Source organism: Solenopsis invicta, chromosome 3, assembly GCF_016802725.1.
Source record: "Solenopsis invicta isolate M01_SB chromosome 3, UNIL_Sinv_3.0, whole genome shotgun sequence".
NCBI lineage: Eukaryota > Metazoa > Arthropoda > Insecta > Hymenoptera > Formicidae > Solenopsis > Solenopsis invicta.
The window spans coordinates 23,545,271-23,570,645 of NC_052666.1; the positions used below are offsets into that span (position 1 = coordinate 23,545,271).

At 28.8% G+C, this 25,375-nt stretch overlaps 3 protein-coding genes across 7 annotated transcripts; all 3 read left to right on the forward strand.

Annotated features, from left to right (window-relative positions):
• Positions 1-555: 555 nt before the first annotated feature.
• LOC105201008 (probable tyrosyl-DNA phosphodiesterase) lies at positions 556-5,002 on the forward strand. Of its 2 annotated transcripts, none has more exons than XM_011168831.3 (7): positions 556-796; positions 862-939; positions 1,048-1,406; positions 1,484-2,178; positions 3,123-3,665; positions 4,177-4,378; positions 4,713-5,002. In XM_011168831.3, the coding sequence occupies exons 1-7, from the start codon at positions 793-795 to the stop codon at positions 4,857-4,859; spliced, it is 2,028 nt and encodes a 675-aa protein (XP_011167133.1). In that variant the 5' UTR covers positions 556-792; the 3' UTR covers positions 4,860-5,002. The 2 variants fall into 2 exon arrangements, with proteins under 2 accessions (XP_011167133.1, XP_011167132.1); XM_011168830.3 differs by having other exon boundaries at positions 556-786.
• A 4,587-nt stretch (positions 5,003-9,589) lies between these two features.
• On the forward strand, positions 9,590-20,505 carry LOC105201009 (protein THEM6). Of its 4 annotated transcripts, none has more exons than XM_026140258.2 (6): positions 9,590-9,813; positions 9,905-9,967; positions 11,130-11,563; positions 14,406-14,620; positions 16,979-17,164; positions 19,413-20,505. In XM_026140258.2, the coding sequence occupies exons 3-6, from the start codon at positions 11,407-11,409 to the stop codon at positions 19,524-19,526; spliced, it is 672 nt and encodes a 223-aa protein (XP_025996043.1). In that variant the 5' UTR covers positions 9,590-9,813; positions 9,905-9,967; positions 11,130-11,406; the 3' UTR covers positions 19,527-20,505. The 4 variants fall into 4 exon arrangements, with proteins under 4 accessions (XP_025996043.1, XP_025996042.1, XP_025996045.1 ...); XM_026140257.2 differs by having other exon boundaries at positions 11,166-11,563; XM_026140260.2 differs by lacking the exon at positions 9,905-9,967.
• A 985-nt stretch (positions 20,506-21,490) lies between these two features.
• Positions 21,491-25,294, forward strand: LOC105201010 (protein THEM6). Its single transcript, XM_011168833.3, has 3 exons — positions 21,491-21,799; positions 24,098-24,312; positions 24,399-25,294. Exons 1-3 carry the CDS (start codon positions 21,655-21,657, stop codon positions 24,633-24,635), a joined length of 597 nt encoding a protein of 198 aa, XP_011167135.2. The 5' UTR covers positions 21,491-21,654; the 3' UTR covers positions 24,636-25,294.
• Positions 25,295-25,375: the final 81 nt, after the last annotated feature.

Sequence of the window (25,375 nt, forward strand, 5' to 3'; positions counted from 1 at the left end):
AATATTTTTATGTGATATTTATGATAAATCTTTATAATTTGTTCAAGGATAATAAAAATGTTTATAAAATACTTTCGTAAATATTTATAAAATATTTAAATTTAATAATTTTAATAATTATTATAAATATTTTGTAAATCTTTTAAAAGTATTGTGTGCTGTCTGGAAAACAATGTATCACAAAAATATAAAAATTTACGAAAATTTAAAAAAGTATTTTTATTGTAGAATTTTTATGTAGATTTTTATAGCATTTAGTAAACTTTTATTAAAGTGTAGAATTTTTTCAATAGTAGGGAATGAGCACTTGCTGTTATTCTTCTTCTGTCGCCTTTTGTCAAAATCGTATAAGGCTGTGTTCCGAAATTTGCTGTAAATATTGAAAATTTATAGTTTATGTTACGTATATTATAGCTTTTCATTACTAACAATGAATTTCGGAACGCAACCTAAATATCATGCGAGATGACTTACAAATATCGATTGTTGGTTCTATTTTGCCAGCTGGTGGTGCGACAGCGAGGGCGCTACAAATGCTTCTCGAAGAAATATATGGGGATATGTTCTGTTTCTGTCATACAGTCATATGTTAGTTACGAGGTCTCTGAGTAACGTTTTTTCTGAAATCATTTATTGCATTAAATGTGGACTGCTGGATGATTATTACGTTTACAGATCACTGTTATTTGCAAAGGATGCAGAATTAGATATTTGTGCTGTCGAGATCAAACGTTATCTGTATAAACTATATTCGCTCACTGTCATTTACAACGATGAGTTCTATAGGTAGTGATGAGTACGTGCGTGTTATGTCAATTTTTTGAATCGTGGAGTAATAAGGCTATTTATTTGACATTGCAGAAAAGAAACGCTGTCCTTTTATGGAGAAATGCTATCGGAAAAATCCGATTCACTTCGGCGAAATGTCACATCCTCATTGTAATTATCTGTTTAACTTTTAATTTTAATAATAATAATTATATCCTTTTAATCATATCGAGCAATTATATAATTGTTGAAGATTAATAACTGTTACTTTAATTTCAGTGGAGGAATTGCTTATAGATCAACTGGATGGTGTGATAAAAATACCAGAGGTGCTTCATTTTCAATGTAACGATCATTCACAGTTGTTGGATCAACTAAAAGTATTGCAAATGGTGCTTAGAAAGGAGAGAGACAAGAACAGAGACAATATGTCTGTGACTAGTAGCTCTTCTTCTAAAATAGAATCTTTGTCCACTGCCCCATCAAGTATCAAAGAAGATTTAAAGGAGAAGATAGAGAGGCATAAGAAAGCGACTGCGCTTAGAAGGCAAGATAAACTCAAGCAGATGGATGCAGAAGCTCAGGCACTTTCTAAAGCTTTAGTCAATGAAGAATGCGATAGTTCGGGAAGCGTCAAGGTTAGGAAATTAAGAATGAGTCTCTGGAGTTTAAATTGTGAAAGATAAGTTGTAATAAATGTTGGTCCTTTTTGCAGGCAAAAAAAAGAAATCGGGAAGCATCAGAAGCTGGCTCTTCTGTTACAAAGAAGATGAGACAGATGAGTATAGAAAGCAGCAATAGCACTAAAGACAGTCAGCAGAGTATCAGTGACTCTCAAGGTAGTTCTAGAAACAATGAGCAAAATGCAAATTCAGGAACATCTATTATGGATATGTATGTAGCTTGTGATTCCGAAAAGTCGAGAAAAGAATTTAGGAAAAAGGTCATTCAGAGGATGAGACAATCCGGATATGGAGTCTCCGTTGTGGAACCAGGAGAATTTGCGATAAAATATGCCTTTTCGGCACCTTATCACTTGTTCTTTACGAGAGTCGAAAATTCTAAGGAAACTTACAACCAACAGTTCTCCATAACTTTCCCCGAGATTCTCGACCGAAGTCTTGGAGAAATCGTCAAAAGCCTTCATTTAAATTTTATGGTAGATGTTGGGTGGCTGTGTTTGCAGTATTTATTGGCTGGCCAACGTACCGATATGTTGATTCTGTATGGTGATAGAGTGGATCATGAGAAATTGCATAGCAACATCACTATGATAGAAGTGCAAATGCCGACCCAGTTTGGTTGTCATCATACAAAGATCATGATTTTGCAGTATAAAGATGATGGGATTAGGGTCGTTGTCTCTACTGCTAACTTGTACTCTGATGACTGGGAAAACAGAACTCAAGGGTCTGTTAAATATTCTTAGATATTTTTTAATAGTATCGCAAATCTTTTCTTCAAAAGTAACACAACTCAAAAATTTGAAACGTTTTTTAATATTGATTATTACGAAGAATATCACATACTTCAGTAGTCGAATTGATAGAACACCCATATGGCATGTAAGGAGATCTGGATTCTTTGTGATGTTATATATTCCAGCTTTATATAATAACTGTTTCGAGTCTGACAAATATGTGGTGCGCAGTTTGCATAGATTGGAGATTGTAAAAATTATTTGGTGTTTTATAAACCGATATAGACTTTTCATCTTTATATTTGTCAAAATATCAAGTTTTTCAGAAAAAAAGAATCTATTTTTCAACTTGACAGAAAATTGGTGACTGTAGAATAATAATTATCTGTAATGTTTACCTAACTCATTCATAGTAGTAATTTGAAAGTCACGTTTTTGCTACTTTTGAAACAAGGATGCAAAGTGACAACTCAAAAATTCAAACTTTCCAGAAAAAAAATTATATAATCAATTATTTTTTTACATAGAAATCTTTTTTATTATTTATATTGAAATTCTACCTAACAATAATTATATTGTTAATTAAAAGTTATGTTATAACAATTTAATTCGATTTTATTTGATTCAGTGTACGTATTATAGAATTATTCAGAATAGATTTCGATCGAAATTATTCCTTAGAAAACAATTAAAATTTAGGAACATCTAATTGAATAATTCCATAATATATGTTCATTTGGATTCAAACAAAGATATGGAAGTCGATTCGATGTTAAAAAACTTTGAGTTTCTAATAATTATTTGATGACTGGGGTAATGATTGATCTAATTTATTCATGTGATTATATCTCTAAAATCACATTTTTTGAGTTGTGATTTTTGAAGAAAATGTATAATGTTTGTCTATAAATATTTTTTATTTTGTCTTAATTAGATTATGGATCTCGCCTCACTTGCCGCGGCTACCGGAATCCGCGAATCCCAGTGACGGGGAATCACCAACGGGCTTTAAAAAGGATCTTGAACGATATCTGAATAAATATAGATTTCCGGATTTGACACAGTGGATATCGGCGGTACGAAGAGCGAACTTTTCCGACGTGAAGGTGTTTCTCGTCGCCTCTGTTCCCGGGACTCACAAAGATAACGAAGCCGATTCTTGGGGGCACAAAAAATTGGCGCACGTCCTGTCGCGTCATGCTACATTGCCGCCAGATGCCCCTCAGTGGCCTATAGTTGCGCAGAGTTCTAGCATAGGCAGCCTCGGTCCGAACTTCGAAAGCTGGTTGTCGAAAGAAATAATTCCGTGTATGTCAAGAGAGACTACCAAGGGTTTAAAGAGTCATCCACACTTCCAGTTTATTTATCCGTCAATAGACAATTATAAACAGAGCTTTGATTGTCGAAACTTATCCTGTTGCTTGCCCTACAGTGCAAAAACGCATTCTAAACAACAGTGGATAGAATCATACTTATAGTAAGCAATCATTTATTTTTATTTCTTCAATTTATTTTTGTGCTTACGTTTTTACGTCTTACAAGAGAAGGTCTACAATTCGGAAACTCAAAAAATTATGAAACTTTAACATAAAGGATGTTCTAATATATAATAAATTATTTCTTTTTGCTGTCTGAATTTATCCTGAACATTTATGGCATTCTTTGTTTTTATTTCATTATTTTTTGAAGAAAAAGAAGATATATCAAAATTTCAGGAGAGAGAAAATTTATTTTTTTTATTGAGATTTATTGATTAGAAAATTTATTAAAACGTAATTTTAATCATGAAATAAAAAATGGACTAATTTTCGGAACTGATTTTATTTACTTCTAACTGAATTGAGGCAGCAAAAAAATAGTTATTACATATCAAGAAATTCTTTGTATATTATCACAGTTTTATTTTTGTGAATTTCCGAATTGGGACCTATTTTTCGAAAAAGTGATATATTTTTTCTACAATTAGAATTTGATATTGATTTCTATAGTCAATGGAAAGCTAAACGAACAGGACGTGATCGAGCGATGCCTCATATTAAATCCTATACGAGAATTTCGCCCGATTTGAGAAGCATTTCTTGGTTCGTGCTTACTAGCGCAAATCTAAGCAAAGCCGCATGGGGAATGCAGCGAAACAATCATTACATAATGAGCTACGAGGCCGGCGTTGTATTTATACCGAAATTTATCGTAAGTGCGCCCTACTATTTTAATATAAATTTTAATACATATTAATGAATACATCGAAATGTATTAAAGACGCATATTTTGATTAATATCAATTAAATATATCAAGGTAATGCCAATAAAGAGCACTAACACTGGTTATTTGTGGGTAATATATATAAGTGTGTAATATATAATTTTATTATTCATTTCTATTGAATAATAAAGTTATATATTACTTATGAACAACCAGTATTGGCTTTTTATTGGCATTATCTTTATACATTTAATTTAAGCCTAATAGAGGCTGTTAGTTGCTTAATATTAATTATTATATCTTAAACGCGTTTGTATTCAGACTGGGACAACAACATTTCCCATCGAGGACGAAGAGGATCCAGCCGTTCCGGTATTTCCGATTCCGTACGATCTTCCATTGTGCCGATATGAATCGAGTGATCGTCCTTTCGTCTCCGAATTCCTCAGTTCTATGAGTAGATCGTAATTTTCAGTCGATGACACTGGTATTTTCAAAAGTTTCTTTTATGACGAAATATTTTAAATGACGGAATATTTTTGATCTACATTTGTATATTTTTATTTATATGTATTTTTTTATAAAATAATAAAGCATTAAATATCAATATATTTTTTTTTATCTAAAAACCTGCCTTTTAAAATTTATAAAAATGAATAGGAAAAGTAGTTTATAGTTTTGATTTAGAAAGTTCAAAATTTTGATCACGGATAATTTAGTTTCCAACGTAGCTATTTATTAGTCATCTCTCTCTCTCTCTCTCTCTCTCTCTCTCTCTCTCTGTGAATTTCGGCATTATTTTTAATGACTCATTGCTTAATTGCGAGATATTCGATGATTCTCATACACACAGAAAAAAGACAAGGAAGCTAAAATGTTAATAAATTCTTGTATGGCGCATAACTTCTTCCTCAGTCTCGATTTCGCGACGAATTCGTGCCGATCGTTTCAGACGCGTTTTCCATAAAACATCAGCACGAAAGCGCTTCCTCAATGCGAGGACCGAAACGTAATATTAGCATTGTTCGTATTGTACATGTTCAGCCTTCAAACGGCTGTTAATCAAATCGTGGCATGTACGCAGTAATTACGCATATCCTACGCACGTTGAGCAACGCATCTTATTAAAATACACACATGCATACATACATATAATATTATTAAAAAAATACGTGAAATAGCGAAGAATTTCAAATTTATGATACGTTACTCTGATTGTAAGGTAAATGTAGCACAGATTCCATTTCTTTGTAATGTAATTTTATTAATAAATTGCTAGTTAACTAGGATGTTTTGCGCTACAATACCAATTAAAATTATTAAAAATAAAAAAATTGGAGATTTTTTACATTCAATTAATAATAAAAAAAATTTTGCGAATACTCGAATTTTGGCTTTAAAATCAGCTATAAAGAAGAAAAACAACAAAAATTAGTCTTATAATGATTTATGCAGCGAAAATGACTGTATTTTGCTGCAGTTTTAGGTGAATAACATTTAAACGTGTATATGAGTCTAAATAAACTTTTGCACGAATTTATTAGTGTCTTATTAGTACAAGTAAAAAATTTGATTTAATTCGAAATGCTACTTTCTGATCAATAAAATGCAATTTTACATAAAAGTTAAATGCAAACAAAAAATTAAATAACTTTTAAATCGACAACAGAGTTATGTTTAAATTTTACATAGATACTCTAATATATATAGCAATAGAACAATCTAACATTTTTAAATTTTTTAAATACTTTAATACATACATTTTTAATGGTACTTGAGACACAGAAACAGCCCAGTAAGGAAGAAACATTTAGAAATGTTAGTTTGTACTTTTAAAATAATATTTTATAAACATTTTACAAGGTTATTTGATACATGATTTTTTTCAAAACATTGTTGAAATATTTTTAAAAACGTTATCTCCAAGTCATGGTCAAAATTTATTCATATTGATGTTAATATACAACGATAAATATGATATATTTAAAAACGTTACATGCTATTAAATATTATTGTAATAATATAGTAATAATTTTATGTTTACCGGGAGACTTGCGACTTTTTTTTTAATGATATTCACATATATTTTCATGTGTTATTCTCGGTCATTTGACTTTTCATATTCGATTTCGGAATATACGTTCTCGTCTTTTGTCGTATTACCGCATTTACTATGAAACAATGCAAACATTACTTCCCTCAGCAAATAAGGAACTCCAAACAGTTTCGCCAAGCTTTGTATTTCTATCGATAATATCGCCTAGTGATAATCTTGCTATGTCGAACCCCTAAAACGATATCGTACGAATACTCTAAAATATTCTCGTTAAATATAAGCTGTTAGAGAACATTTTATAAGAATATTGAAGCGGCCAGTGTTTGGCGTGATCTATATAAAATTAGATAATTTTAACAGTTACAGTTTTCAATCGATAAATTTGGCAATTTATTGTCCATTAAATTAAACTGTATATTCAATAGCGAATGATTTATCATGCAGGAAATATTAATTTATATATAAATTGTTTAATATTTATTTAATGTGTATTATGAAGCTTAAGTATCTCATTTTTCATTATTTATTAATCATTACCTAACAATAATTAGCATAATCGGAAAAAGGGCGTGAAAATAAGTTTCAACTTACAATTAGTATAATATTCCATTGCTAAAAAAAATATTAAAAATATTACTACCAATTTGGAAATAAGAAATCTAGGTTAAATATAGACTTAGTTACTTTTTAAAAACTTTATTAAGTAAAACTTTATTTCATCTCAAAACTCTATTTTAAAAATATTAAAAAGAACATCTTAACCAAAGTATTTTATAATTTTTGTTATGACTAAAATAATTAAAGAGACTTCAAAATAGTATTAAATAACTAAAAAATTCAAAGTTTATAATTAAAAAAATGAATATCTCAATCAGTACATGGAAAGAACAATTTTGCAAAAGAATTTAAAACTTTAGCTAGATATAGATCTAGCTAAAGTTTTAAATTCTTTTGCAAAATCAGAAAATAATTTTTGATCATTGAAATAATTATAATAAACGTTTAATTATTATGAACAATGCTGCAAAAATTTTTTATATTTTATTTAGCTACCAACTTGACCGTTTTACATATTCATTTTGACAATTTAATAAAATTATTTTCTGTATCTAAAGTTTTAGATATTTTAGCAAAACTATTCTGTGTAGACAATATTTTTAAATGTTTTTTTTAATATTTAAAAAATCGTTACACTGAAGAATATATATTTAAAAAACATTTACAAAATATTATTTGCTGATTAGGGCGATGACATATGTTATTTCTAAATAAAATTCTTAGCGTGCACGTGATCATTGACGCGATCACCTAGTATGCGCATTGAATACGTCTAATATTCGAATAAATGAATAAATATTGAGTATAAATACGAGTATAAATAAAAGTTTTTTTATAATAGAAAATAAATAAATATTTGATTTGAATAATTACATTTACGAATATGATTACGAATATTTTCGATTTTGCATTCCACTCTGTCCACTGTCAGAACGCGGCTCACGCAAAAATTGAATTAATGCGATGCATTTTTATGGTGGAAGATAATTTATTATACTACTTTCATACTAAAATTTGTTTGATTAGTTTTACTTTTTCGCTTAAAATTTGAATTTGGATACAGGATAACAAAGATGCTTATCTTATTTTTAGCAAGGTTGTCAGAGACTATCTATCAGCTTCTGGTACAAGAGTCCCTACAGAACGTACGTTTTAGTCCCGACTTACTTGTAAGCGAGCATAATCGTTTAACTGCTGATACAGTATGTAAAATATTCTGTCTTCGACCTTGGTTAAAGTTTGTAAAAAATGATTATACTAAAGAAAAAATGAATGCTATTGTCAATGCTTTTAAAGGATAATAAAACAACATATTAAATAATGTTGTTTCTTATCGAACCTTTTTAATTAATATTTTACATGAATTAATATAAAATTTATAAAATAAACATAAATTTTATATTTATAAAATCGTAAAATATTCACAAATAAATGAATATTTCTGAAATAATCAATAAAATATTCTTAAATGGATATATTCGAAAACCTAAAATTTTGAATAAATATATAAATAAATATTTTTTTAATGCGGAAATTGTAAATAAATAAATTTATAGCCTAATTAGGTATTTTACGCATTCATGGGGCACACTACGATCATCGGCACGTGATGAATCTTACGTAATTTTATCCTTTTTGGAAAGGTTGGAAAATAATACGTTAATTGTAATGCTATTACTTTTTTTCGGTAACTGATTATCTTTTTTATTTGTCTTTTTTAGTTCTTTATTATCCTTATTATATTTCTATTTTTTTATTATTCTATTACATTAAGTTTTTTTATTATCCTATTACATTTATTCAATAAATTCGCGTACTTCTTCAATGAGAAAATAAATATAATAATCGGTGTGCTAGTTCAAAGACGTAACAATTATAAGTTTTATCTATTTTCATATTTTATAATATATTTTAAAAATTAAAAAATATTTTGCATTTTAGATTTTAAGCTGCCTACTGATTGTTAAGTCATTGCTAAGTATTGAAAGTCTATGATACATATGCAAGGTAAACTGTAGAATTTTTGTAATGAAAATGAATACCGAAATGCATTTTTAATAACAATATTAATGTTCAAAAACAATAAAAATGTTTGATAAAATTTGCGTTTATAAATTGCAATCCAAATTTCTACGAAGATCGGTATATCAAAAAATAAAAATCATTATGATTATAAAGAGTTAGAAGAATTATATCAGATAAGTTTACTACAACGAATAGCTTGCTTATTATATATAGACTAGAATTGTAAGTTTCAATATTGATCATTAAATAATGTAATTTTAAGATTTAAAATTTTACTTTTTTTAACAAAAAAAGCAACAAATCTTTATGTTTTAAGATAACAGTAACGCATTATGAAGTTTTTATGTAGCAGCGCTTTCAAACTTGCTTTTTAATTAGAGCTTTCGATCAGTTTCTTCCGAGCTTTTATCCGTGTTCAATCGTTGCTTTCGTTATCGGTTCAATTGCACTCTTGAAACTCTCGCTAGCCTGTGACGTCAAAGTTTTCGAAGCCGCCCTGAGCCTCCCACCAAGAGGCGGACTTCCTAGTTGGATGTCCTCGGCGCAGATGCGGCTTGTGAGAAGGGACATTTTGGTGCCGGCGACGGCATCAGTACGCGAAATATCATCGGCAAGATAGGACCTCTACCACCGTGCGGACGTGTGCGATACTGGCAAGTGGATCTTACTCGTCCGTTTAATACCGAGGTCTTGCTTCCGGAAGATCTTACCGCGGAAAATTAGCGGGCTCTTCGTAAAATCTTCGTAAAATCTTCGTAAAACCGGAGGCTCATCGGAGACCTTGTAAGTGTTGACTACATCAACGAGTGTGATACATTGCAGTAGTATTACATAAACGAAGGACGCTTCGTGTGCAGACGTTAAATTTTTTTAGGAAGAGAACAATACGTAGCGCGGGGGGTCGGAGAGAGAACGTGTCCTGCCTGATAATGCGAAGGTAAACGCGAAAGTATCGAAAGCGGGCTTCTGTATGATGCAAAATTCCGTTGCTTCGGTTTGTCCGATATTTTTTTTTTTTTTTGTCGATTTCTTTTGCCAGTCAAAACGATCGGTTAGCACATCGACGCTAATCACATGTCCGCGATTCAGTTTTCTTCCCCTATTTGAACAAAAAGTAAATCTACTTTTTGAACACATGCTTAATGTGCTATCTTTCGACAACCTTCGAATCGTTTTTTTTTTCTCAACATTGCATAGAAATTCTTAGAAATTTTTTATGATAACATTACGATTTGCAAAATAAGTCGTAAAGCATAGATAATTGTTTAAATAAAACCATGACTGGTATTCATAGTCGATTCTTATTTCAAGACCGTCTTTAAATAATGCTTTAAGATGCTAATACAGCTCCGTGGAATTGGTTTGTAACATTTTAAAACAATACTTACTCAAGAAGATCTCAAATATAAGAATCGACTAGATATGTTTGACAGCACATTATTTCTTATTATGTTGTAACTTTTATCATTCTTTGAATTTATTTATTAAAAAATTCAGTAAGCTCAATTGAAATAAAACAAGTATGTAGTAAATATTGCCAATAAAAACCCAAATAAAAGGTAATTGCGTGTACATTAATGCATTTTCCATAAAAAAAGAAACAGACGTTTCGGTCCCAGGATTTGGACCTCCTCAATATAATAAAATATTTATCGACGTTGTTAATTAAGATTGATCCAAGTCTTGAGATGTTTTTTAATTTTATTCAATTAGCAAAAGTAAAAAATTTCTATTATTTCTAGTAATTAATATTGTAGATGTTTTAATTTGATCATGGCATGTCTTTATACCATGAATTTGATATGAATTCAGTTCACTGACAGTCAGCTGTTAACTGTCACTAAAATAATTTAACGTCGATGTGTGTGTGTGTGTGTGTGTGTGTGTGTGTGTGTGTGTGCGCGTGCGTGCGTGTCAAGCTGTAACTTTAGTATTTAATATTTGCAACACGCGTGTCGTAAAATTTCGATTTAGGATCATAAACGAAGATATTATCAGCCTTGTCAGAATGAATTGATCGTAAAATCGCAGTTCCTGACCCACGGATGTCGGAAATCGAGTTCAAGACAGTAATTTTAATTTTTTTGTCAACGCCCAAGGATCGTCAGAATGACATCAGTCATTCATGTTTCAAGATAAATCCGTCGTCGATGCCGCTGTATCTCAGTTCGCGGTCCCTCGAAAAATGATGCGAGCGCAGCTTGCGCTCTTATTGACGGGACGTGGAACGCCGTTGACTGCCCAGACGAATCGATAAACTGGTGCGAGGTGTTGCGGCGGTGGAGGATATCCGGAAGAGTCTCTAGCCGCTCTCGAGGGAAAGGTTCATCGACGGATTGATTTTTGTGGAGCGACTCTCGCACGGCCGCGATCAGGATGATGACTTGCTGGGTCCTCGTCGGGGTCTTCGTTGTCATCGTGCTCATTTACAGCTTCGTCGAATTTCATTACTTCTTGCGCATGTCCCTCGCCGTCTTCCTCGCACGCTATTGCAAAAAAAGGGTGCACATTCTCGATGAGACCGTGGTCTATGGTACGTGAGAAATATATGCTGTGCTTGATTGATAAAACTAGTGATTGAATACCGAGATAACTTTGTTAGCTATTGTATATCAATAATGTATACTTTTATTTTTATAATTTTGAAAATCTTTAAGTTTTTTTTTAAATATATTTTAAATACCCAGACAATACAGAATATTCTATGAGACGATGTTCTTAATTTCGGAATATTGTATTGGAATAGTTTATCAGTATACATAGAAAATTTCATTCAAAATTTATTTATTCATAACAAAACATTTATTAGAATGTTCCTAAATGAGTCAATAGACTGCGCATGCGTTATACGGAGATCAAGCTATTACATTAAGGGTGCTATTACATTAAAGAATCTTATAACAGTTGTAGAACTACTGCTGAATGAAGTCATTAGCAAGCGATGTAATATACATACATTATATATAATATATTATAAATATAATTTGTATTATATATGTATAATATTTATAATATATATGTATTATATATGTATTATAATATATACACATATAATATGTACAATTGTATATTTACGCACAGAAAAAATTAGTATCAAATCAACAATTCATTGTTTCATATATAAGGAAGAATATAAAATTTTGGCAGAATTTATAATCTTAGACAGACATAATTTATTTACATGAAAAAAATTTTTCTCTCCATGTAAGCAAATTAAAGTCTGTTTAAGATTATAAATTTTTCCAAGAAGAGTTTTTATTCTTGTTTATATATGAAATAATAAATTGTTAATTTGATACCAATTTTTTTTCTGTGCGGCATTTTTTATATCGACCCTCTGGGTAAAATGATTGAAATCTAATAACACTGTCTCATTAGCATTATTAATCATTATTAATCATTAATATTCATCACGAAAAATATCTGATCATAAATAATTTTATGACCACATAATTTAATTAAATTTCATTTAGATTCAAACTTCAAAATAATAAATAAAACCTGTAAAGAGTCGTCACATATGCAGTTTTGTCGTTACCAGAGTTGGGCATTATTCGTTATTTTTTGAATAATTTTTTATTTAGATGATTATTTAAATAAAATTTTATTCATTATTCGCGTTATTCATTATTCATATGATTAGCTATTATTTATTATTCACGTTTAGTATTCGTTATTCATTATTTGTAGTAGAGACATTATTTGCATTATTCTTTATTCATATTATTGATTATTATTTATTATTTGCGTTATTTATTATTTGCATTATTTTTATTTCTATAATTTTTTTATTCGCATTATTCTTTTTTTTTATCATTATCTACATATTAATTTCTTTTCTCATTGTTGCGTTATATCCAATAAAAGAAAAAAAAATAAAACTTTGATAAAAGCTCCATATTTTCATCTCATTTTTACCGGTTTTATACGCTGAAGAGTACGAATAAATTTATAGAAACTCCACAAAAGTCCGTTTATTTTCATTTTTAATTTAGAGATACATTTATAGTATACATAGTTATAGTTATTAAAAACATAATAAAATAAGTAAAACAATAAGTTTAGTAATAAAATTAAATCTATATAATAATAAATAAAATAAGTAATAAAATAAATAAAAAATTTATTTGTTTATTTCGAATAAAATATTTTCAAATAAAATTTGTAGTCGAATAAAAATTTATTTATTATTCGTAAATAAAATCTTATTCATTATTCATTAGTTACATAATGCAAATAAAAATTGTAAATAAAATTTTTATTTGTATTATGTAACTAATAAATAATGAATAAGATTTTATTTACGAATAATAAATAAATTTTTATTCGACTAAAAATTTTATTTGAAAATATTTTATTCGAAATAAACAAATAAATTTTTATTTGAATAAATAATTCTTTTAATCATAAATAAAATTTTATTTGAAAATATTTTTATTCAAGATAAACGAATAAATTTTTATTCAAATAAAAAATTATTTGTTATTCATAAATAAAACTTTATACGTTATTCATTATTCTTTATTCAAAAAATTGCCCATCTCTAATTGTTACGATATGGATAGAACGTAGGAATCCTTACGATTGCCTTCCTCTTGTTGTGTGAACCTTGACCTATCATGTACAGAATCAGCTGACTAGTAGAATGTCGCAAATCCAGAGTATTGATTGTGCACCACAACGCACTGTAAATAGCACAAAATATCAATTTGAAATCTTTTTCGTGAAAAAAAAAAAAAAACAGTATTTACTTCGAGTTTATGTACCTTCTGGTGACTAGCTATAATAGCAGCGCTTGATTTTACTACGACGTTTACGTTACTCGCAGAACGATTCATATGTAGCTTTTTAGTGAATGCAATGACCGATTAGTCATATATTATGTGCGTACCTGCGCGAGTACCGCAGTTACGCATCCTTAATTCTTTTAACTCTATCCGAAGTTAAAATTAGCCATGTCTTAAAATAATTACGTTTTGTTATAGAACGTTGTTGTTTAACGTAACAATGGTTTCGATCAATTGTACAGAAATATAGTTATTTTATATGCGATTTCGATGTATGGAACGTGAGACTAAATTTTCTGTCCTTTGAATGTGAGAAATGTTCAGTATAACACTGCGTATCTTTGAATCTGAAACGATTAAATCTCAACTATTACGTTTCCACATTATTATAAATGTAGAAACGCAATGTTCTTACTTTTTTATATAACGTGCAATTACATCTTCGTCGCTCAACGGATTGTTGTCGATTGTTACTTCAATGCTCAATGTACAAGATGAACAATGAATCACGCGATTCATAGTGTGCTACATGTTTTTAAATCAATTTAAAACATTGTGATGTACTATTACTTTGTAATAATATTGCAGGAATTTGCACTACCAACGATGTAGACGCCTTTCTGTATCACATGAACAACGCGAGGTACCTTCGCGAACTAGATTTTGCAAGGGCTGATTTTTACGAGAGAACCGATCTGTTGCGAGAGGCTTGTGTTCAAGGATCGGGCATTGTGCAAGGAGCTACCACTATACGCTACCGGCGTTTCATCAAACCGCTAATGATCTTTAAAATAACGTCTAAGGTAATTCAAAGCAATTGAATGCGAATACGTGTAAACAATGTTAATTTAATCATTTTTTCAGTATTTACATAAATGATAGGAAAAAATGTTGAATAACTAATGGAAATTTATAGTGTTCAATAATGTTACAATAATATTACAATAATATTAATAATTTAATTATTTTTTATAACAGAATTGTTTTGACCTATTTACTGATACCACACATTTATTATGTAAAAATTAATTCGATACATTTTTTTTATAAAATTCTAATTTTATTTATATTATTTTATTTAAACCAATTAATATAAACTTAATCGACAAATTAGTTTAATTATTTTTGATAATTTTAGTTCATATTGATTACACTTGCGAATTTGTTGTAAAAAAATTTGACAATTTTAATTCAATGATTTAATTTGTCGATATATTTTTTTCTTCAATGACTTTAAAGTGTCGAATAATTTTGCAGAAATTGGTGTAAGTAAAAACTCGTACTTTTTTCGTTTTTGCCTTCGATTCGCAACGGTTAGTCACAGAAATACTAAAAAATTCATTGAAATTACGTCTGAAAAATATCTTAAAACTTTTCGAACAATATAAAAAAATTATTAATTATTTAATTGGTTTTTTTTACACAATGCTAAAAATCACGGAATAAAATTATCTTCTTATATTTAGCTTTTGCATTTCTAATTTGCATAAAATAATAATTTTATTAACGATTGTTTTGTGAGTTTCAATAATATTTTTCTTTAATTTAAATGCAAAAAAATATATAATATTAATATACATCTTGTCAGCAACCATCACTGATAATATAACTGATATTTGAGATTATATTTGTTACATAACCAAGTGACCTGGGATTTTCTAAACATGGATAGAATGTCTATTAAAATTGCAACTGTATGGAAAAAATAGTTGAAGAATTGGTAATTCGAAACGAGTAAATTGAAAGAGGCAGAATTAATTTACACGTAAAATAGCAGACCATCTTGCCGTATTTTCCTTGAGACTATAGTCTTTAATTATGAATATAAAATATCGACTGTATATATTGCATAGATTTCCTAAGACATTTGAAGCGTTGTATATGCGCAATAGCAAGAAATACGTCAATAGGCAAACAGTTATTTTTTTTTCAAGGCATTCACGATCCCAAACATTATTTTGATTTCGTCATTGCAATGCACCACGCGATCGTTTCGGATGACGCGTAGTCTCGAAACTCACTATGGTATTCCTTATGGAGAGGCTTGTCTTTAATGTCCTTAACAAAAGCATCAAATTATGTATCAAGAGACATGGTCGTGTCTCGGTATCAAATAAATACGTGACGAGCGATCGTGTGTATTTATCCAAAGTCAATATGCCCAGATAGCAATGCATTCCTGGCAAAAAAAGAGAAATATTTACTACTACAAATTTTCCTTTGGTTGCAATCACGTTGCCCTAATAGAGAAGCTAATCCGTTCGTACGGAGCAATCTAACGGCAACAGGAAGGAAACTGTTTCCCAGGCAACTGAAGTGCAATAGCGTATAAAATTTATTAATATAAAATTACCAGTAACTTATCATAAAGTCGCATACGTGGCATGCATTGCCGGCGATATCTTAAGCAAAATCGGAAGCCGCTTTTCTAAAAATAGACGACAACTTAGCAATGCATTTTTATCAAATTGATAGCAACGTGTGGGAAACTTGCTGGGTGGCTAAAATGAAGCAACTGAAAATTACTATACAAAACTTAGCTGCAGAAAATACTTTCAAATCACTACAATATTTGTTAACTTTGAAAATTGATATCTCGATTATTTTTTCTTTGACTGAATGCAGTTAATTGCAATTCACATAAGACTTTTAGAAAAAAAACCTGGTAAATAGTACATTAGCAATTTATTAGTTAAAGTATTTTAAATTTACAAGCTGATAGGTAAAGCTTATGACGAGTTTATTCGCATTTTAAAATGTCTGACTTTATTAACAATTAAGTAGCGTGCATCAGCTGTTATTGGAAGAAGCATTGTGTGAACGATGTATTTAAAATGAAATGATAATGTGTATAGAGATCGAGCCTCGTGAGAATACGACGTGTCTTATTAGTTGATTCGCAACATAATGGAAAAATAAATTAGCATCTTATCAACAAACAAATAGATACGATAGAAAATATCACATAGAAGGAAAAATCAATTTAGAATGAGCATTCAATGTTTTAATTTTAATTAAGTAGGTATAATATACTCTCTAAATTTTATAGAGTAAAACATCGCACGAATTGCACAAGCTTAATTTTCACTTTACGAGATCTAGAAGGTGTGTACACAAGTACGTAATTTTGTGTAGTGTAATTTCGTTAATTTTGTTTTCAGATTATTTATTGGGATGAGAGGAGTTTTTTTATGGAGCATCGGTTTATCACGCCGAGCGATGGTTTCGTAAGGGCAATCGCGATTTGCAGACAAAAATTTCTTAAATGTTGCTCCGATACTGTCATTGGTGCCCTATTGAACCATGGAGTGAAGCAGAATGGAAATGTCGAAGCAGGCATAACGCAGGTGGGAATTACGATCGAGAATGCTACGAATATCATTTTGAAGCCAGAGTTAGACGTTTACACGCAAAATATAAATATTTACATTTGGACATTTTAACGGTGGAAGAGCTATTTACTCAAGAAATCAATTTGAAATCAAGTTAAATTAGAACTCAGTTGAAGTCATTTCAACATCAAATCTTTAAGAAATCGAATTGAAATCACTAGAAATCATTTCAAATTATTTCAAATTTATAAAAAATTGAAATCACATTGAAATCGTATAGATTTACATGAAATTGAAAAACAGTCAAGCACTTTGTTTGTGAGAAACCTGTCGCATTTTAAAAATGTTCATTATATACAAAAATTTTTCAAGGCTCTCAAAAAATGTTGTTTTCGTTACTAGTGAGATTTTCCGAATTGGCGGTGTGGTCTATGTCTAGACCAAACATTATACACGAAATGAATCTGGAAGTTGGTAGTTTATGCAGACTGATGCATGTTTTTGCGGATTCTTTACTTTATATTCTCTTTCATAGTCGATATCTAAATGTGAATGAGAGTATGAAATAAAAAGACCTGAAAAACAACTATCTCGCTCTGTTTGAACCATTAACCAGAACCAGATTCATTTTATTCATACACAGAATATTTGATTTACATATATATGTATGTCATTGGGCTGCCTTGAAATTGTCCAGCGTTTTAATTTAATTCAGTTTTACTCTGCGTTCTAAAATAAACGTTTTTGAGAAATCCAAAACAATAACACTGGATATTTTTAAAATGTTCTTAAAATATTTAAGGTTTTTATTCAAATGTTTTTAATATGTTTGGAATGTCCAAATTATACATTTTAACGTTTTTAAAACGTTACTGTGTTATAACGTGAAATAATTTGAATAATATATAAATAATACATGTTACTATTTTAAGACGGAATCTTAAAATAGTAAAACACTGTTTAGAACAACTCAATTGCTATACAAAAATGTTCTCAAAAGATTAAGGTCGGACTAGAATTCATGCCGCCCTTATGTAATTAAAAAGTTGCCGCTCTTACTCAAGTCTTTTGTGTAGTTCAATTTAGACTACGGTCTACTTAATGCTATAGACGTTTTAAAGTTTATTTTTTAATTGATTAATTTGTAAAATTCTTTGTTTGATCAATAAAACGCTTTGAAGCATTAATAGCATTAAGTGGACTACAGCCTTAAATTAGTAAAATTCTCTAGTTTGTTGGTTATTGCTCTTTTACATTGTTTTATATATGTAATATATAAACGCAAGGTTAATTTCTTATAAATTTTTTTTTAATACCGCCCTTTTAAATTTACCGCTACGATGCTATAGCTTGTCCTGTTCATAAAATTCGACAAAATTAGACACGAAAAAATCCATGTATATTCCTATTGTGCTTTAGATTCGTAAATATTAGATTCATTGTCGTTTTTTATATTATTTAACATATAATTTAATAATTATTTTTAGTCAACGTTTATTTGACCGTGTTTTGTCGAAATTGATGTTATTCCATCACATTTTCAGTATTTATAAATAATGTATTATGTGATACTTTAATTTTAGAGATTTTGTTTTTTATATATATTATAAATTATTTTTATATTTCTAACGCACTCAAACACACATACAGCAAATCGTAATTTTTAAACTGTATGAGATAAATCAACAAATTATATTGAAAAATATACACGTTCAGATTAGTATTTAGTTGAGATAAACATGATATTCTTAAGAAACGATAAAAATAGATAATTTTTCTATCGTACACTCAAAGAGAGGTTTCATTGAATAAAAAAATATTTGTTTAACACAAAATATTTGTGCATACTACACTGTGACAGAAAAGTTTTTTTAAAGACTTTTTTTTAAGAAACTTTTTTTATTGTCCTTTTTATTAGAATTAAAGAAATAGAGAATTAAATTAAATAAATAATTTAAACAAATAATTTATTTACTTTTTTAAAAAGGCTAATAACGCTATTTCTTAAAATCAAATAAATTTTTTTCTGCCAAGCTATTTTTGCTTCAACTTAAGAAACATAATTTAAAGAAACTTAATTAGTTAATTAATTTAAATATAATTTTTTTTCCGAGTATAGCTAAAATGTGGGTTTGATTAAAACAATAGCTTTATTATGAAATTAGATAAAAATCAATAAAGCTTAGATTTCTATCATTTTCTATCATCTAAATAATAAATTGGTTAAACAAGCGTAAGTTAAACGGTATAAATGTGTCGTTAGATATCTTCTGTGCGGCCAGAGATGCCACCCGAGGTGAGCAGGTGGATAGAGAGTAACGAGATTTCCTCAGCGACGTTGCGGCAGGAATCAATCACGGTTATAACGCACTGTTGACAAACGGACGCCGCGACGTCTAATGATGACGTCGTTTCAGCGCCGACAACCACAGCCTTATAGCAAGCGGAGTATCGAAATGCGAGCTCCATCTCTAATCATCGAGAGACGGATGTCGTTCTGACGGAATTCCGAAATCAGATCGATTAATCTTAAAATTGTTCTCGCGACTGGTGTGTTTAATTACTTTTGACGGGATTTAGTGTGACCTTTTTAAAAAATAAAAAATAAATGATAAAAACGACCTATGACGAGTCTGGTGTTCCGTAATTGATACGGAATGAACATAATTAATATAATCGCAGCGATTAATTTTGCCTAGTATTTCTATTAAATGGATTAGTCGATTATTTAAAATATCAAAATGATTATAGTTAAATTCTTAAGAAGATACTTTTAGATTTTTAGAAAAATATAATAATTTTTTGTTACATCTTTATATTTTATAATTATATAATATAATATAATTATATAATACATTTCAGTGTATAAGCTCAATGAGATGATTAAAATATTAGAGTATTAATTAAAATTTGAAAATTGGTATAATGCACGTTAAGGAAATTGTATAATCGTATACGTGTAATATTTTTGCATTAAATGATAAAATGTAACTCAAAATTAGAAACCTAGTGGAGATTTTTTGTGTGTTTTGTTACGCGCATTTATCGTCGAACTAAATATTATTATTATTATATATAAAAATATAAAATACACTTTTAACATGCAATAGCATGTTAATAAGCAATTGTAACTGATTTAAATATCTTACACTAATGTTATATGTTATGCATCTAAATTTTTTCTATTTAACAAGATTGTGTCGATTGTGAATATGGCAGGGAAATAACAAATATTATCTACCATGTAACAATGGATGTCTATGTATTTACATAGTATATTAGGTGCCTTCACACATTGGGAGAAATATATCTATGCATTAAACTAAATACATGTCATTTCGTACTTCTCGAAGAAATCGCTGTGATATTTTTATTTTGCTCTTTTCACTTACGTGTCACGTTGCAGTTTATAATTTTGTAGCTGACAGGAAATGCGTATACGTATGCATAAATAACTTGCGAATTAATAAGGTCGCTGAATTATTAACACCGATAGTCTACGTATTCCCTACCAATTTCCATTGTATCTTGTCTAATGCTGGACAAGTATTAATAAGATTTTATAGAAAAAGGAGGACTGGAAAGCTTTATTTTTAATATAGTTTCAATTTATTTAAAATTTACTCTGGTGAAAATTTTTCTCATAATTTTTATACGAATTGGAACATTTTTTCAGAAATATTCAGAAAGTCTACATCTTCTTTTAAAATTTTACATACATGTAAATTCTGAAATATTATGAAATTTATTATCCCATAATATCTAAAAAAAAAAAAAATGTTTTTAACTTTTTTAGATTTTATAACGTTTTATTAGAAGTTATAAAACAAAAAACTTAGAAATCTTGTTAGAATATTTCATAATTAACTTATATAAATAATTCTGAGAAGAGATGTAATCTTCCTGAATATTTCTGAATAGTGTTTCAATTCATATAAAAAAAATCTGAGATAGTTATAAAATAATACAGACATTCTGAAAAACTTTGAAAAATTATACGAAAAATTCTCACTAGGATGGTGAGATAAGATATTAAAATTTAATTAATTACAAAACAGATCTATAATAAGCATTTTGTTCGTTTATCGGAGCTGACTTTACATATGTGAAAAGATATATTTTTGGAGAATTTTAAATTGATAAAAAAATTGGAACGATGCTATTTACAGAGTGATTAACTTTTTTTTATTCTTCTTGTTTTCAATATAATAAAATTATTATGTAAATTTATTTACACATGACGTTCTACTGATTCAAATCTATAAATATTTTAATTGCAAATATTTTAATTTCCAATTTTAATTTTTGCGATGTTTTGTCAATTACGCAACAAAGAGTTGAAGCGTCTTACAACGCTTCTGAAACTGGTTCTCCCGAGGTAAGTTAGAATCATAGCAGCAAATAGCAGCCAGTCTTCCGTCGACCGTTAGGAGGTGTGCATCAAGTCGACACAGTATTTTAAGTGTTGTTCAGATAGCGAGAGATAAGTCGCTAGGAAACTGACAATGTTGTGTTCTTGTTGCGTGGCGATAATTGCCATTCTCTACATTTTATTCGATGTAAACTACTTTTTGAGAATTATTTTCACCATCGTTTGGGGAAGACTTTTTGAAAAGAAGAAGAAACTCTTCGATACGACAACGATTTACGGTAAATTCTTACGTCAGTGCCGCATTAATCTATTTTGCGCCCATGGGTTGAAATATTTTAGCTCTCTTTTAAGATATGATTTCATCTGGGTAACATTTTTTTTCAGGACTTATATTAAAAATTACTAAAATTATCATTAATATTATTTATACATTTTATAACTCTAATTTCTTATCAAATGTTCATCAAAATTTTACAAAATTCTTAATTTAGAAATTGATTTTCTTGAGATCTTATTTTAGAAATACTCACTTATATTAAATTTAATTTTGTGGAGGTAAATTTAAATTTTTTTAACTCTTAACTGTAAGAATAATTATTTAAAATATTTGCTGCTCTCAAAAATTTTCACTCTGAGCTATAGCCCCCTCAATACATGTCAATAATACATTAGTGCTCACGATACATAAAATATGTGTACAAAATAGATTCTCCTGTTATTTTAGTTGTGAACAAATCATCTATTTCTTAAGGAGTTTTTTTAAATGAGATATTTTAATTGCACCTTAATAAGAAGTTATAAAATAAATGTAAGAAAAACGTTATACAACGAAAAATAAATTTACTTATTATGAGGATTGGGTAGTAACTAATTAAAAAGTTAAAAGTTAAGTAAGAAAGTTAAAAAGTTATAACTTTAACTTAAAGGTAATAGCTTTTAACTTAATTCACAAAATTAATTTTAAATGATTTAATTTTTAACTTCAATTTTAATTAGTTATTTTAAAAATAAACTTAAACTTAAACTTACTAATTTCTTACTTAAGTTAAAAAATTATTTGTGTAAAAAGAGAAAACTATTATAGAACAAATAATATATTTTATATATATTACATAATGTACATAATATATATGTTACATAAAAAATATTTTTTTATTATCTCATAAACTTAATTCACAAATAAAGAATTAATTTTATTTGATGATCCATATTATTATTGTTTTAACTAATCTAACTTTACAAAACTACGATTTTCTAATTTAGTATAATAAATAATGCTTTTCAAAATTAATTTTTCATTTAAGTTAATCGAATCTTAACGCAACTTTTGACTGAGTTAGTTTTCTGTTTATATAACTTCTAACGTAATAAAATTAACTTTTTATGCCATATTAAAAGGAATATATTAACTAAGTTAAAAAAAAGGATATTAACTTACTCAACTTTAGACATCATTAAATACCATGGAAATACATAAATTATAAAAGGAAAAAGAAATAATTCATTGTTGTAAGATACGGATCATACAAGGTTATATTACGTATACGTTATTGTACCATTGTTATACCGTGTTAAAATGAAAGGTCACGAATAAAATTTGCATTCTTTGACATATATGTCACAATAAAAATGTTACATTTTGCAAAGAGTCCATAAAGAATTTGACGCATTAAAACGTTCATAATTTATCGGGATTACTGCATATTTAATAATTTGTGATAACTTGCATGTTTTCAACTGTATTCAGTTACATTATGTAGGTCGGCAAATAACTGTACGGAATGATGCGTCAACACATATCGGCGTACTTCATCATTCTGCACCGTAGAAAAATATTTAACAGTTACATACGTACAAGTTATTTCTTGTAATAACTGTTATAAACCGTGAGAGTTTATTTCTTCATAATATCAATTATTTGATTAAAATTTATTTAACTCTAGCCTACAGCCTCTAGCCTAGATACAACATAAAAATTATAAAAGTCACTCATTTATTATTTGATGACATCATATAAGAGTAATATTTATTAATTTATAAATAACAAGTTATAATGACGTTATTATGATTTTGTGTTTTATCTGAGAGAGTGTAAGTGAATTTCACTCAGGTGCTAATTCAAGTTTATATATAAGAGTTTTTATTATTAAAACTTTGATACCTTAAAATAATATTTAATCAACTTTTTTTTACATTGGAATAGTTTTAATTTACTTATTATAACATCTCACAACCTATATATAAAATAGAAAGAAGTGTAAAAGTTCTTAAACGTGTAAAAAAAGTTCTTATAAATAATTATTTAACTAAAATTGCATGAATTTGTATCTAAACTAATTTAAAGTACTTAGAGTTAATATAAAAAAAAAAATACAAATAGCAAATTAAACGACATGTGCAATCTATTCGAAAAAGTTTACGTTTTAAAAGATAAACATTTATTTAGGTTTCTAGACATATGTCTACATCTAATATGCAATCTCGAGAAATCTAGGAAGATTAAATCCCGGTCATTAGAAAATTTCCTCTGCTTCGTCGCAATAACAATAACAGTTAATCAATTTCTCTTGTTCTAGGTATCTGCACTACTCAGGACGTTGACTTGGTCTTCAAGCACATGAATAACGCGCGATATTTGCGCGAGTTGGATTTTGCGCGGTTTCATTTTTATGACAAGTCTGGAATTTATAACGCGGTTATGAAAAGAGGTGGCGGTGCCGTTCAAGGTGCATCCACTATACGATACCGCCGTGCAATTCCTATCTTTACACCATTCAAGGTCACGACAAAGGTAACTTAGATCAATATTTTTTACGCTTTTTCTTCTGTTTTTTACTTGCAATAATATTAATTCCATTTAATTTGCATTTGTTGCAGCTAATTTACTGGGAAAGCAAACACTTTTATGTAGAACAGCAGTTTATTAGTCTCACGGACAATTTTATTCGTGCCGTTGTGTTGAGCAGGCAAACTGTAACTGGACTGAATACTCCGGTAGAGGAGATTGTCGCCGAAATCGACCCGAAAGCACGCAGGCCGGAGCCAACCAAAGAACTTCAGCTTTGGCTGGATTCTATGGAAGAATCGTCTCAAAGTTTAAAGAAGCAGAAATAAAAGAAATTATTCTGTTCCATGCGTTCGTTCGAAACGTTGTGTATTTAATTTTTATTAGAATGGTTTTTTTATATTACAGTTGATTCTTCGTTATATTATGATGCGGTGTAGACTTGGTCTTATGAAGTATATCTTGTTTACCTCATTATTACAAGTAGATTAGATTTATGTTCTTGTTTGTGGTATATCGTTATTTTCTAAGGTTTTTTGCTTAGAAAACAATTTTTGTATTAGAAACTGTAATACCAAGTTGTACATCTTATTTTAATGCAGCGTTGAGTAGAACTTTATATAAGCGTAGCATATCGTAAGATGTTTCTCTTGTTGCTCTATAATTAGTAAATTGTAGAAATTTCACTAAAAATATTATTCGTAGAGCGCTCGTAATCTTATGAACGCAATTGGCTTTCATAATTGTAGAGCATTAATATAGCTGATGTACAAATATTAATCTCATATTTAAATAATTTAATATTTTTCTTATATTCAAATAATTAAGTTCCTGAAGAACCAGTTTTATCACAATGTTGATAAAATGTTGACAAAATTCTGTTTGTGCCATTAAATTTTCACTTAAACAACGATCTGTAATCTTATTCGTTATTCGAAAATGATTTCGTCAATAAATCATCGAAATTTTCGCAAATTCGCACTCATTACGAAACAGCTGTTTAATTATTTATTTACTTTACACATTAATTATTAAACACCTTGCACAACTACTCGATTGACTTTTGCAA